Genomic DNA, 14,992 nt, shown 5'->3' on the forward strand with positions numbered 1-14,992 from the left:
CTCAGTTAGGGTGGTGCAGGATTCCGGGGAGCCAGTGGCAGCACAGCATGGGCACGCTGCATCAAAGTTCTTAGGAAACCTGCGGAGTGAAAGGGCCTGTGGAGGCTTCACAGTGGCCATTTTGGAGGTGGAAGCGAAAGGTGTTCACGCAGTTCCGAGTGTCCAGCAACACCCGCGAGCCTTCTGAGTGCCAGTCGAGGATCAGGCCAGTGGGGCAGTGTTCCTGACCTAGAGAGGCCCACCGTCTGGGGTGATGTGAAGAGAGGGTCAAGTGTGCCAGACCACAGCCCCTCACCAGCTGGGCATTTCTTCATTCTCGCCGTGACCAGCACACTTTGATCTGGATTTGTGCTGGGCCAGGCACTTATCTGAAGTGAGAAGTGAGTTGGATCTCAGCCTGTCCTCAAAGGCTGCTGGCTTCTGTGGTGGTGGGGGGAAGGCTTGGTATTTGGGTATATCCTGAGTAGTGATGGAGTAGATTGTGTTGGGCACTGGAGCCCAGGGAGGTGCTGACCCTGGGACTGAGGAAGCCTTCCTGCCCTGCTGAGTTTGGAGGGAAGGTGAGGGGAGGTCCCCAGATGAGGGGCCAGCTTGCAGGAAACTGGGGCACATCTGGGGCGGGAGCCCACAACTCCTGGTTGCTGTTGTGGAGGCTGTAAGGGAGGCTGTTATTTGTGACCTCTACCAGTGGTTCAAACTTCCACTTTTTCCTTAGCTCAGTCCTGAACTAGTTATCAAGTACCGGCTGTGTACCTATCTTTGTCTGAGAAGCAGCAATGCAGTGACTCCGGGTCCTCTCCTGGGGCTTGCGCAGGGAACAAACACCAGGAGATTCTTGTAGTTTTAACTGAGTGGTGGGACATACCCAGAAGAAACAGCAGCAGAAGCAGGGGTGGACAGCAGTGGGTTCTGGAGTGGCCTGTTGGAAGGTGTCGTCAGCAAAGGGTTCAGGGGAGGTGCCACTAAGTGTGGTGGGTGGGCTGGAAGAACAGACAGAGGCATGCCAAAGGCGTATCTCAAGGAGTCCAGGCTGCAGCAGGCAGTGGTGTGGCCGGAGCCAGATGATTACGGCCAAGGGTAGGAGATGGATCAGAGGAGCACAAGGCTCAGTCCTGTGGGCTGGGGAGGACTTAGGCTTGAGTTTTAAGTACTATGGACCTCCTGAGGATTTCTTTTTCTTTTTTTTTTTCTTTTTGCTTATTCTATTTTACATTTTTCTTGTACGTTTAGTCATTTTAGTGTGTCAGTCTGGACTCATGGATACGTGGGCTGCATTCTGGATATAAACCAACAGCATCTTTGCTCTGTGGCTCAGGCTGTGGTGCCTATGTACCTGTGATACCCCCATCATTGTGGAGGTTTTGTGTTGATTTTGTTTGTGTTTTTAGCTCTTATTTTATGGTGTTCATCTTGCATACTTCCCGCCCCCATCCTGGAATCTGCCATTTCTCCCGGGAGCCCTGGCTCCAATTATGGGAGAATGGTGTTAGACAGCAGGATCTGGGCACTGGTGTGCTCACAGGCATGGGAGTGCCCCTCTTCTAGACCCTCTCAGCCAAGAGCTAGGAGAGGTGTGCTACGTGTACATACACGTTATCTGTAAATGCTTCTGCATGTGGCACCTGTGACTGCATGAACTTAAACCTGAGTTCTTGCTGATGTCCCAACACTAGCTCACGGCCATGTGCATCATTCCAGCCCCTTCTTTCTTGTCTGGAGCCCCCTACTCCCAGCAGTGAGAAGCCGGCTTCCCCCATTCTTCATCCACTCTCTTAGTTGTTCTGCACACTTACACATCGTAGTTCCAGAAGAGTGAGCCTGCACCCTGTGTGATCTGGAAGGCCTGCAGTAATGAAGGTGTGTGACTCCATCCTGCTCTTTGCACAGGTGTGGTGGGGCAGCCTGGGAGGGTTTCTGCCTGGGCAGGAGCAGGAGGTGCCAGCTGAGCTGAGCCGGGTATTGCAGGTGCAGAGGGCAGGATGGAGTCACACATCCTCATTACTGCAGGCCTTCCAAATCACACCCTCTCTACCTGACACTCACCCCAGGGCTTGCTCACACCTGATGTGCAAACTCTGGAGCACAATGACAATGCTCATGTATCCCCCAGTGACTCTCCACGTCCCTCCTTTCAGCATCCTCTGAGGCAGCTGCTGATGTTGCTCTTCACAGACAGGAAGCCAAGGTTCTGGGAGGTTGTGTAGTCATGGTTCTTCAGAGACTAGAACACACATACACACACGTGTTCTGTTACTCTAAATAAAGAAGCATATGCATGTATACACAGGTAGACACATAATATACAGAATGAGAGAGATGTTTTTAAAGCATTGTCTTTTGCAGTGGGGGCTGGCAAATCTGAAGTGTGTAGGCGGGCTAGTAGGCTAGAATCTCCAACAGGGCTGATGTTGCAGTCCAGGGAGTCTGAAACTGTCTGGAGGCAGAATTCCTTTTTCCAGAGGAATCATCAGTCTTTTCTCCCAAGATCTTTAACTGATTGGATGTGGCCCATCTGCAGTTAAGGGCCATTTGCTTTACTCAGAGCCTACTAGTGTAAATGTTAATCTCATCAAAAAATACCTTCACAACATCATCTAGGGTGATAATTGACCAAATGACTGTTGGTGCTATGGCCCAGTCAGGTTGACACAGAAAGTTGACCATCACAGAGGTTAAGTAATCTGCTCAGGGAAATAGCTCATCATAGTAGATCCAGATCTAAAGGGGTATTATTCTTCTGATCCCAGAGCACTGTCAACACTATTCAGGGAGGTGAGGACCATGTATGTGGTCTTCTAGAAAGAAAAATGCCAGAAGCATTTTGTCCATGACCAGGGAAATATTTAATGTCTTGGCCCCAGCACTGAGTCCATCAGGAGGACTGGTTCCAGCGCTCACGTGAGCGGGTCAGGGAACCACTGGTTGCCTCGTGTGTTTGATGGAAGGAGACGTGGGTCTTGGGTTTGCCTGGGGGGTTTCATGTGCTTCTTTTCCTGCTGTTACAAGAAAGGGTTTATTGATACCCAGATGACATTGTCAAACTCACTTATAATTAACTTTACCACGGGGTGCTATAGACCAGGTGTGGTGTGGGGGAAATGCTGCCATTTTCTGTGGAGCAGCCCATTCATCAGAGGCAGCTGGTTGCAGTGCCCCAAGCCTGCCCTTACCTGGAATGGAGTTTTAATAAAGGGTTCTGTGGAACCAGAGTATTTAAATGAAAAGCACCAATGAGGGTTTTCTTAACACTCCCTGGGCACATTTTACAAATAGGGTTTCAAATGGCTGATTGGAGGGTTAGATTCAGAAGGGGCTTGTAGCCAGCAATTCAGGAGTCCAGGCCCCTGAGGCAAGGGTGCCCTGGAGAGGCCCCAGCCAGAGCGCACCTCCCTAGGAGCCTGGCCTCCCCCTTCCCTCCCTGCCACCTCTGCCCTCTCTTCTTTGGGTCGGAGCCTCTCACAGGGGCCATGGGAATGGTTTTCTGGTTTGGAATCTGCTCAGCCTGGGGAGAGCTGGCGTGTCCTTCCTCATGAGTTCCAGGATGAAGGGGTCTCCATGCTTGGCCCCCTTTCCAACATCCTCAGGCGGTTTTCCCTCCAAGGAAAAATCTCAGAAGTCACCTAGTAGGACAGATCCCGGTGGGGCTGAGGGGAAGAGTTAGCACGGTTGAGTGGCCCAGGGGGCATCGGAGGTGGGCACTTGGGAGGGTCTCAGGGGCGTGGGAGGCTGTGGCCGGGCACCACCGGCTCCCCTGCCCGTGTCCTTGCCAACTCTCATGTTCTGGCTGCAGGTGGGCAAGCTGCGCGAGCGGCTGCAGGAGGCCAAGCTGGAGCGCGAGCAGGAGCAGCGGCGGCACACGGCTTACATCTCGGAGCTCAAGGCCAAGCTGCACGAGGAGAAGACCAAGGAGCTGCAGGCGCTGCGCGAGGTGCTCATCCGGCAGCACGAGCAGGAGACGGCCCGCACGGCCAAGATCAAGGAGGGCGAGCTGCAGCGGCTGCAGGCCACTCTGAACGTGCTGCGCGACGGCGCGGCTGACAAGGTCAAGACCGCGCTGCTGGCTGAGGCTCGGGAGGAGGCGCGCAGAGCCTTCGACGGCGAGCGTCAGCGGCTGCAGCAGGAGATCCTGGAGCTCAAGGCGGCGCGCAAGCAGGCGGAGGAGGCGCTCAGCAACTGCATGCAGGCCGACAAGACCAAGGCGGCAGACCTGCGCGCTGCCTACCAGGCACACCAGGAGGAGGTGCACCGCATCAAGCGCGAGTGCGAGCGGGACATCCGCAGGCTGGTACGTCGCCCTGCACCCCACGCCCACTCACAGCTTCCGGAGGGGTTTGGAGGACCCACAACACTCTGACTTTGTTTAAGGGTCTGGGGTTGCAGCCAAGTCCCCACCAACCCAGGCCAGTAAGGAGGCTTTGGGGTGCAGGTCTCCTCATTGGGTGTGGTCCTTGGACGGTCATCAACCCCCGCCCCCCCCAGCTGGTGTCCTCATCTGGAGGTTAAGGCTTACAGATAGGGTAGGGCTATGGTAAGAAAGTGTTGTCGCTGATGTGTGTGAAGGCACAGGCGTTTGTCTAATTTACTTTAATTACCTATCAGCTGGCCACACCTCCGGTTGCCCAGGTGAGTCTGCCTGCCAGCTAGCTGTTGCAGTAGCTTGGGAAAAACCTGTTGCAAATAATCAGATTTTTAAAGAAATCAGGGAAACTGCGAAGCTATGAGGTCTAGAAGAAAGAGCCTTTCTGGGGTGAACTGAAAGTCCCCGCAGCCTTCCTCAGGGCAATCTGTCTGGGGGAGGAGGAGGGTCTTGTCTCAAGCAGAGATTCTGCTGGGGACTGAGATGACTAGGACTTTTTCCACCTCTCAGGGTTGGCATGAAAGTGGAAACCAGAGGAGCCCTCTGACCAGGCCGGTTTGCTCCATTGAATATTCTCTTGAGTTCTGAGGTGTTGTGAGAATCCAGTGAGCCAAGAGGTAGTAGATAAGCTTTGTTGACATGGGAGACAGAGCATGGTGAGGGAGGGGCCCTGAGGCAGGCATGGCCAGCCTGCCCCGCAACACACTTGACTGACCCTGTGGGGTGCAAGAGGCTGAAGAGCTAAGTAAGTGGGGTTCTCCAACTGGACAAAGGACAGTGTTTACAAGGTTGCATCTTCAGGAAGATTCAGGGTAGGTGGAGCATCAGAGGAGGGGACCTACATACCATGCAGACGCTGACCAAGATAGAGCCACTCAGACTGTGTTGAGGCCAGAGACTTCAGGGCAAAAGGGAACTTAACGATCCTCAAAGACAGCGCCTCTCTCTGTTTTGGCAAGGTCATCATGCTTTCTTCCCGAGCCAGGATATTGCCCATTTCTTCTCACCTCCTTGGCATGAATGTGCTGACTCCCTTTTCTTGGTGAACTTGAGGGTCCATTTGTTCTGGAGACCTTGAGCAGAGCCACACACCTTAGATCATGTCCTATACAAAACTGAGGCCCTCCGCTTGCTTATGTTCTTGCTCACCTTATGACCTGTTGAGACCATGGCTATGAGGTGGTGTGGAGCCACAGCTGCTGCTCTTCAAAGGCTGCTAGGCAGGGACAGTTCTTAGTCATTAAGGGTCAATTAAGAAAACTTCAAAAAGTATAAAAGAAAAACGTGGCAAACCTAAAAGGCAAAATGGACAAATCCACAGTTTAGCTGGAGATTAACAGATTTCTGTCAGCAAGCCATGGAACATGAAGATGAGAAAATGAATGATGATGTGTGGGATTTAAGTAGCATGATTAACCAACGTGAACCAAACTGACATAAAACCACATTGCAACCAACTGTTGAGCATGGTTCTTTTCAAGGGAATATGGTCCACTTTAATCAAAATGGTCTGCATTTCAAAATTTGTAGGTTGCCTTTAAGTCAGCCCAGAGAAGAAAACACATTTTAGATAAAGAAAGAAGAAATGCTGGAAACCAAACATCTAAGCTTCTGTCTTAAGAAGAAATTGAAAGAACAGCCAATAAAACTCCCAGAAAGCATGATGAAGGAAATCAGAGAGCAAGAATCACTGCAACAAAATCAATAAAGGCTTAAAATTTGTAAGTTAATTAAAATTTATAAATTGATAAACCCATAGCAATACTGGCGAAAGGAAGACGTGACCATAATTTGCCAGTATAAAAAAGGTGAAGATGAACACTACTGCTCTTGCAGACCCTGAAACACCATGAGAGTACACCAAGATCTCGCTGCGGATGGATGGCAAGCAGGCACAACTTCCCCAAGACTCAGGACAGGGCAGGCAGAGCACCTGAGTAGTCCTAGACCTGTTAAGGAAATTAAGTCACTAATTTACAGTCTGTTCATCCACAGAAAGCCCAGACTCGGGTGGCCTCACAGGCAAAATTGTCCAAGTATTTAAGGAAGAAATAAAATGAATTCCATAGGATGTAGTCTTCCTGAAAATAGACAGTAATAGACTCCACCTCTCTTACAAAGCCAGCATGATTTCAAAACTAATGACAACCGGGGGGTGGAGGTGCATGCCTGTAATTCTAGCAGCTCGAGAGGCCGAGACAGAAGAATCGCAAGTTCAAAGCCAGCCTCAGCAATAGCAAGGTACTGAGCAATGAGTGAGACCCTGTTTCTAAGTAAAATATAAATTAGGACTAGGAACGTGGGCCCAGTGGTTGAGTGCCCTGAGTTCAATCCCTGGTACCCCTCCACCACAAAAAGATCTAACGACAGTACAAGAAATGAAAACATCTTGGGTTATCTCTTACAAACATGTAATAATAATAATAATAAGATGTCAACAAATTAAGTCTAGCAGTATTAGAAAGGCTAGTAAATCATGATCAAGTTGAGTTTATTCTGGGAATATAAAAATTGGCTTATTCTAAAATCAATGAATATAATTCACTAAGTAATATAATCAAGGATGGAAAGACCCATATAAATTAAGTCACTAATTTATAAGTAGGCACTTTAATAGGCTAGAAAAAGCATTTTACAAAATTCGGCTTCATGGTATAAACTCTTAGCAGATCAGGAGTAGAATGGAGTTTCTCTATCCTAATGAATTGTTCTACTGAAAACTTACTAATAACCTACATAATTATGAAATATTTAACATTTTCCACCCATATTCAAGGCCAAAACAGAATGACCATTATCATCAATGTTCTGTTCAACATCGTACCAGCTAGGATGTCAAATGCAAAAACCACAAAAGAAATAAAAGTTTTAAAGATCGAAAAAAGGGAAAACTCATCATTTGAGTTTTTGATGCTTTGTGTTATAGAAAACCCAGGAGACCTGCCTTGGTCTATTCCTGCTGGTATAACAAAATACCAGAGTCTGGGTAATTAATGAATGAAAATCACATATTTCTCACAGTTCTAGAGGTTGAGAAGTCCTGGATCAAGATATCAGCAGGTCCTGTGTCTGAAGAGGGTCCAGCAGCCCTGCTCCCAAGATGGTGCCTTGAATGCTGTGTCCTCACACAGCAAAAGGGACTGCAGGGCAAAAGGGGCAGGCAGCTCCCTCACACCTCTTGTGTGAAGTCATCAGTCTCATCACTTCCTGAAAGCCCCTCCTCTTAGGACCATCATGTTGGCAGTGACATGTCCACATTGTCATGGTGGGACACATTGAGATCATCATAGGAAAATACAGACTGCTAGTATTAATAAGTGAATTTATCAAAGTCTGCAGATACAAGGACAATACACTAAAATAAATTTTGTTTCTATATACCAGCAATGAACAAGTGGAAAATTAAAAAGTAGCATTTAAAATAGAGCACCAAAAAATTAAATACCTAGGAATTAATCTATTGAGAATTATATCAGATTTCTATCCTGAAAATACAACATTGCTGAGAAAAATTAAAGGAGACATAAATAAATGGAGATACCATTTTTATTTATTAGAATACTTAATGTAGATATCAGTTCTCCACAGTTGATTTGTAGGTTCAATTCAGTGGGTTCCAAAATCCTTGCAGAGTTTTTTTTTGGTAGACATTGACAACACATTCTCAATGATATAACAACCGAAAGGACCTGGAATCACGGTCGTGAAGAGGAAAAAATTTGAGGTCTCATAAGACCTACAGCAAAGCTTACTCCAAAGCTGTAGCAATCAACACGGGTAGAAGGATGGACAGGCCAAAGGAACAGAAGGATCCAGAATAGACCTATTCATTAGTGGTCACTTGATGTAGGAGTTCAGTAGGGAAAGGATGATCTTCCAATAAACAGTATTGAAACAGGATGATCTGTAAGGAAAGAAGAAAAGAATATTGATGCCCGTGTCATTCATCCTCAAAGATTTGTCTATTCAAAGTGGCCATAGACAAAAATGAAGACACAAGAAGCAGCCAGGAGACTATTTTCACGGTCTGGGTGGTGAACACTTCTTAAGCAGGATGGAGGTGCACTGAGCACCTGAGTCCACTACTCACAGTATTGTCCATTATTCAGAAAACAGTGCACCTTGGACACTAAAGAATATCTGTGCATCAGAGGACACTGGTAAGAGGCAAGGCAAACTAAAGACTGGGAGAAGATATTTTTCAAGATGTATACCATAAAAAATTTTTGTTTAGATTATAACATCAACTATAAAACAATATGAAAAATAACTTGGTTGAAAATTAGGCAAAAAGCTTGAATGGGTGCTTCAAAAAGATATTTAAATAACTAATAAATCAATGAAAAGAGTCTCAAACTCATTGAACGTCAGGGAAACACAAAAAGTAAGTATCATTTTTATGCCCACTAGATTGACTATAGTACTTTTTAAAAAACCAGGTCACAGAGGCTGGGGATTGGCTCAAGTAGTAGTGCGCATGCATGAGGCACTGGGTTCGATCCTCAGCACCAAATAAAAATAAAATAAAGATATTGTGTCCACCTAAAGCTAAAAAATAAAAAAATTTTTAAAAACCCAGGTCACAGCAGATATTGACTAGCATGGGGATCAGTGGGAACCCTCACATGGTTACATGGAGTAGCCCATGTAATCAGTGGCAGTTTTTTAAACATAAATTCAGTTACCAACTGAGTAGATCCACTCCTAGGTGTCTGTCCAAGAGAAATGAAAACATATGCCTGTTGAAAGACCTGTATGTAAGTGTTCCAAGCAGCATTATTCCTAGAAGTCAAAAAATGGAAACAAGCCAATGTCCATCAATTGCTGAATTGATAAGCTCTGGTGTATGTGCATATAGAATGCTTCTCAGCAATGAACAGGGGTGAAATATTAGTACATGCTACACAGTGGAAGAACCTCAGAAGCATTATGCTAACTAAACAAGAGAGGCTGGACCCCCAAGGCCATGAAGAGCCTGGCCTATTTATATGAAATGTCCAGAACAGTCGTGTTTGCAGACATACATTGGTGGTGGAATAGGGTTTGAAATGTGTATGAAGGATCTTACTGGAGTCATGGGAACATCCTAAAACAGATTCTAATGATGGTTATATAATTGGCAAACTTATTAAAAGTGGGTTTGTGAGAGGATTTTATGATATATAAATTATACCTAAAATGTTTAAAATAACAGAAATCTGGAAAATTTAAATCATATAGATGAAGGTTTAATTGCAGATTCTGTATTTGTATTTAAAAAGTCACCCATATTTATGAGAGAAAAAAAGCACATGAAACAACTCTCTGCAGCTACCAGTGGGCTAAATTAAAAAGGTTGATGGGACCAAACAAGAAGGGTATTGTGTTAGCAGATTTCTTCACAGTGACAAAATACCCTTGATAAATAAACTTGAAGGGAGGAACGTTTCAGCCCATGGTCATTCGGTGCTGCTGCTCTGGGCCTGTGGTGTCACGGTACATCATCATGGTAGGACATGTGGTGGAGGAGGCCTGTTCACCTCATGGTGGCCAGGAGGCAGGTGTGTGTGTGGGGGAGGCAGGGTCCAAATCCCCTGAGGACATACTCTAGCCACCTGACTTCCTCCCATTAGGCCCTGCCTCCTGAAGGTTCCACCATCTCCAAAAAGATGCCACAGGCTGGTGGCCAGGCCTTCAGCACATGGCTTCAGGAACATTCTAGATCCAATCCATAGCAGATGTACAGTCATTAGAACTCTCATATTATTTCTCGTATATTAAAGTGCTGAACAGAAAAAGTCCATATACAGCCACAACAGTGTTCAAAAAATAAGAGTGAAATAAGTACATTTTCAAATTGAAAATCACCAAATATATTAAAGGAAGTTCACAAGGCAAAGAACAGTGCCAAATAGAAATTTGGTTCTATAAGAGAGGAATGAAGAGCTTCAGAAATGAGTAAATGAGGTAGTACATGGCTACCTATTTTTCTTAATTTCTTTCAAATACAAGTGACTGTCAAAAGCAGAATAATAACAGTGTACTTTGAAGTTTATAGCATAAGCGGAAGTAGAATGTATAAAACAATAGCACACGGGACAGAAATGGGTCTTGGCGGTAGTTGCAAACATAAATGGGCTAAACGGGTTCAATAATGTGGATGTGTTCTGCAGCTGTACATATACATCCACGTGTCTGATTGGATACAAAGTCACACTTCAACTCTAGAGACCCACTACCCTGAAGTACCAGGGTTGACAGTGTGCTGTGGGAACAGTGAGCATAGTAGTAGGGTGAATGCCATGTGGTCAGTCCCTGAAATGCTGGGCAGCAATGTGAAGGAAGGACTTTCTGACACATAGAGAATGAATGAATCTCCTGGACATAATGCTAGAAAAAAATCAGCCTTAAAAACCACCACTTTATGATTCTGATTTAGTCAGATTTTTCACTGCTGGGACCAAAAGATCAAACAAGAACAATTTTAGAGGAGAAAAAGTTTATTTGTGTCTCCCATTTTCAGAAGTCTCAGTCCACAGATGGATGACTCTCTTGCTCTGGGCCTCAGGTGAGGCAGAACATCATGGTGGAAGGGCATGGAGGAGGAAAGTGGCTCCAGTCAGGAAAACCAGGAAGCAGAAAGACTCTTCTCACCAAGGATAAAATATATACCCCCAAAGGCCTGCCCCAGTGACCCCCCTCTCCCGCCACACTCTGCCTCCCTGCAGTCACCACTCAGTGGTTATACAACTTGATTATACACCTACAAATCCACTCTTAATAAGTTTGCCAAGTTGTATAGCCAGTTGTATAACCAGTTAACCCCTATCAGGGGATTAATGCACTGGTTAGGCTAAAACTTTCATCACTCCAATCATTTCACCCCTAAACTTTCTTGCACTGTCTCACACATGAGCTTCTGGGGGACACCTCTTCTCTAAACCATAACAGATTTCATTTATGTGGTCAAACCAGCCCCAGTGCTGGAAACAAGGGTGTGTGGATTAGCTGGGGATGGGTGGACATGGAAGGCAGGGGCTTTCTTGGGTGTGAGGAACATTCTATATTTTGTGTGTTCAGATACAGGCGGTTCTAATTGGCATGGTACCATGTGAAATGGGACTCATGCATATCAGTACTATGCCCTCATTTTGCTTGTTCCTGTGGTGACTATATCGGATCTGTCACTGCAGAGCCGCGCAATGTGAGGACTTAGTTCTGCTTTGCACACCTCTCCATCACAGGAGTGCTATGGAAAGTGAGGGCTACCTGTACGCGCAGAAATTGTTCTAAACTTGATCTGTGTGTACTCCTTCCTGCATTTATGTTATAAGTCAACTGAAAATAAGATACTAAAAGAAAAATGAATTACCAACATCATTAGGATTCTTGAGGGCCTGGTAGAAGCACTCTGTTTGTTATCTTCTGTGCTGATTCTCAACCAGTTGAAGAATTAGACAAGTGTCAGCAGAGGGAGATGCAAATGGTCTCCTTGAAAATGCCATTTTCTGAAAGGAGCCAGAATGGCTTTCTGACTTCTAGCCATGATGGCAGCTTATTTGATAGAGCCTGTGAATCTCAGAGCAGACACAGTTCCCTGAGTCCTGCCCCTGCTGGTCCAGGAGAAGCAGGAGGGCAAGGACATGAGGCCCCCACGTGCAGGCCCTGGATGGCTGAGCACCAGTAACTGAGCCTGTCGGGGAGAAAGGGTTGGGATGGGAAGGCCAGGAGAAGGCAGGGGGACCCTGGGCTCCTTGTGGACCCCAGGGGTGGTGCAGAGGCGCTTACCTAACAAGCAGCATGGACAGACTGTCCTCGCCCTGTCCTTCAATCGAATGGAGCCAGTAAGGGAAGCAAATCTGAGAATTGATTGACTCAGGAAACTGAGAGCGGTGTCTGGCTGTGGCACTGCTGCATGGAGGCCTAGAGGAGGCCTGGGCCTGGCCTTTCTCCACCCTCAACTCTGCTTTCCTCTGAGTTGGCATCACTGCCAGACTATGGGAATGAGATGGCTGAGGGGCAGGACCTTTGCTAGCTCAAAACCTGTGGTGTGGGTTTCCAGGCAGAGCCTGCCAGGGGTGCTGAGTGGTGCTGGACTATGCCAGCCGACCCCACAGAGAGCGTAGAAGAGGCCGCCTGCGTGAGGCTCCCGAGCTGAGTGTGGGGACGGCCCGCAGGAGGCCCAGGGCAGCAAGCACCAAGCGTCCACAGGCACAGGCAGGACAGAGCCCACCCTGTGCGGGCACCAAGCTGTAGTCACAGCCTCCGCTCCTAGCACTTGGGCCACGAAGGTCCAGTCCTGACTCTGCTTTTCTGTCCTGCCAGTGCAAGGAGCCATAAGGTCATTGCATTTTAGTTATTTTCTCTGGCTCCAGACAGCTCTACAACTCCTAAAAATATTTAAAAAAAAAATTCACCTTCTTGCTCTCACAACTTGATCAAAGGAACGTTTGCTTCCCTCCAACTACCCAGGTGCGGTCTAGCCTGGCTTTGTCTGTGCAAACTTGACTGACCCAACACCATTTGCCCAGGGATGAAAACGAGCACCCCGTGTGCTTGTTGTGGCCAGTGGGTAGTGATGTGTGCAGCCCCACATCCTTCTGGGATTTTGTGAGGTGAAGCACTCATGGCCCCATTTCATAGGCTAGAATCTGGGGAGGACTTTGTACTCTCTCAGGCCACTGGTCATCTTTAGAACTCGTTTGTAGATGATGCTGTGTTAAGGGCAATGTTGAGTGAGCTCTGAGAAGAGCCTCGGGTTGTAGTGACAAAGGTTTGCAGGAGTTCCTGTCCTAGTCCCTCCCTCAGAGAAGGCAGAGCGCAGAGGCCCACAGGGTTAGGAAAACAAGGCAGGCAGGTGGAAACTTTCTAAAAACATGACAGTTCACTCCTCAGTGTCTGAAAAGTCTGCCAAGTTTATTAGAAAACAACTGATTTCATCATTAGTCGCACGTTAGGACTACCTGGCTCCCAGAGAGGAGGAGCAGTGCCTGTTAGATGAGGTCAGCTCGCAGGGGTGAGGGGAGCAAGGCAGGGGGCGCTCTCCCCTCTGTGGAAGAGCAGCAGGAGGGTTCCGAAGAGGAGAAGGCGGAGGTGGGCCTTGTGCAGGTTGCGGGCTGCCTGGGGCCTTCGCACAGGCGCCTCCCTGTGGTCTGATCAGAGTGTCCTTCCCTCAGACTTGGCATGGCTGGCCCTTTCTTACTGAGAAGTCCCCAGACCAGTGTCCTCTCTGCAAGGAGACCTGCCCAAGCACCTAGGGGCCCCTCTGTTGGGAGGCCTGCCCAGGTGCCCATCTTCCCAGCCAGCCCCCGAGCTGCTCCAGCACCTCTCATCTGAAATGGTTATCTGTCCCTCTTAATTAGTTTCTCTGACGATCTGAGTTCCATGAGGGCAGAGGCTGGTCCGTCTTGTCCCCCTGAGACCTCAGAGCCTGTGCAGTATGGCACGCTGGCTTCTGGTTAGGGTCCAGCAGGAGTCGTGTTCCTGCCCGGGATGCTCTCATTCCACATCCAGGACTCCACTGAGGGGGCTTGGAGAGATGACACAGTGCAGAATGCGCCCCCATGGCCTCTGCTTCCTGCGTCAGCAGTGGCATTTGTGACAATCATAGGGATGTGGAGGATGAAGTGAGGATGTCAAAAGTGAGGAAGATGCACAGTTGTGTTCTCAGAACTGTCTTTCAGAGAAGCCAGCTGAAGGGAAGCAGGTGGGAAGCAGGGCAGAGATGGCCTGTAGGCTGCTGCTGGTGGGTGTTTCCATCACCCATCCAGAGTCAAGGGCCTCAGTGCGGGGTGAAGATCAGGAGGCCTGGGGCTGCCCAGGCCAGTGAGGGCAGCAGAAGGGAGGAGGGTGGAACCCCCACCGGGGTGGTGGGACCCTGGAGCCCTGGGCATAAGTTGAACACACAAGGAGTGGTGCAGAAAGTCTGTCCTGGTGTGATTATCTAGACTCCCTTCTTGTTTTCTGTGTAATCCCAGGGAAGTTGCTTACCATCTCAGAGCCTCTGATGCCTTATCTATAAAATGGGGGCAATCACATATCTGTTGCAGAGTTATGAGAATTAAATGAGCTAAAGCATCTAGCAGCAAGTTTCTGTAGTAGGAGACATGAAAAATATCTTCTTTCATCACAGGGACAGTGCATATGTAAAAGAAAGAAAATGGGGATGAACTGCATGTGTTTACACAAGCGACGCCAGGACTGAATCTCCAGTGTACCAAGGAATCAGTGCCGAAAGGCTATTTCCATCTTAGGGCCAGGTAGTGGTCCCCAGTTCAGGTGCCTCCCAGCACATGTGGCTCTCGTGGCTTTGCCATGGTCTGTGTGGACAGAGCAGCAGGCGCTGTGCGTTCACCTGTTGTCCTGTGTCTGCTCAGCCTCACTGCTCAGGCAGGGCTGTTGCCATGACAGCACGTTGGGAAGGCGGCTTCCTGTCACCCCTCCTTGCAGACAGGCAAGGCTCTGACTTCCCCTGCACACTGCATGCCTCTTAGGAAGGGCACTCCTGACCACAGGGGGCAGTGATGCCCTGGTGCTGGTCACTCCTCAGACCAGCTGGGAGCACTTGGGCTGCTTTTAGGTGGGATGCCCTCAGGTGATCAGGGGCTTGCTGGGTGGAGGATTTTCCCCTCTCATTTACAGGGTCTGGAGATCTGC

At 48.1% G+C, this 14,992-nt stretch overlaps 1 protein-coding gene across 6 annotated transcripts in view; it reads left to right on the forward strand.

Moving 5' to 3' along the window:
* Window positions 1-14,992, forward strand: part of Jakmip1 (janus kinase and microtubule interacting protein 1) — a 126,563-nt gene that overhangs the window by 58,436 nt on the left and 53,135 nt on the right. For 4 of the 6 annotated variants that reach the window (XM_048784153.1, XM_048784152.1, XM_048784154.1 and 1 more), the window contains exon 3: window positions 3,791-4,285. The exons of the other annotated variants lie outside the window; for them this stretch is intronic. In XM_048784153.1, coding sequence (XP_048640110.1) covers window positions 3,791-4,285 — 495 coding nt within the window. The remainder of the gene's footprint in view (window positions 1-3,790; window positions 4,286-14,992) is intronic. 6 annotated transcript variants of the gene reach the window in all.

This window comes from Marmota marmota, unplaced genomic scaffold (genome assembly GCF_001458135.2).
Source record: "Marmota marmota marmota unplaced genomic scaffold, marMar, whole genome shotgun sequence".
Classification (NCBI taxonomy): Eukaryota; Metazoa; Chordata; class Mammalia; order Rodentia; family Sciuridae; genus Marmota; species Marmota marmota.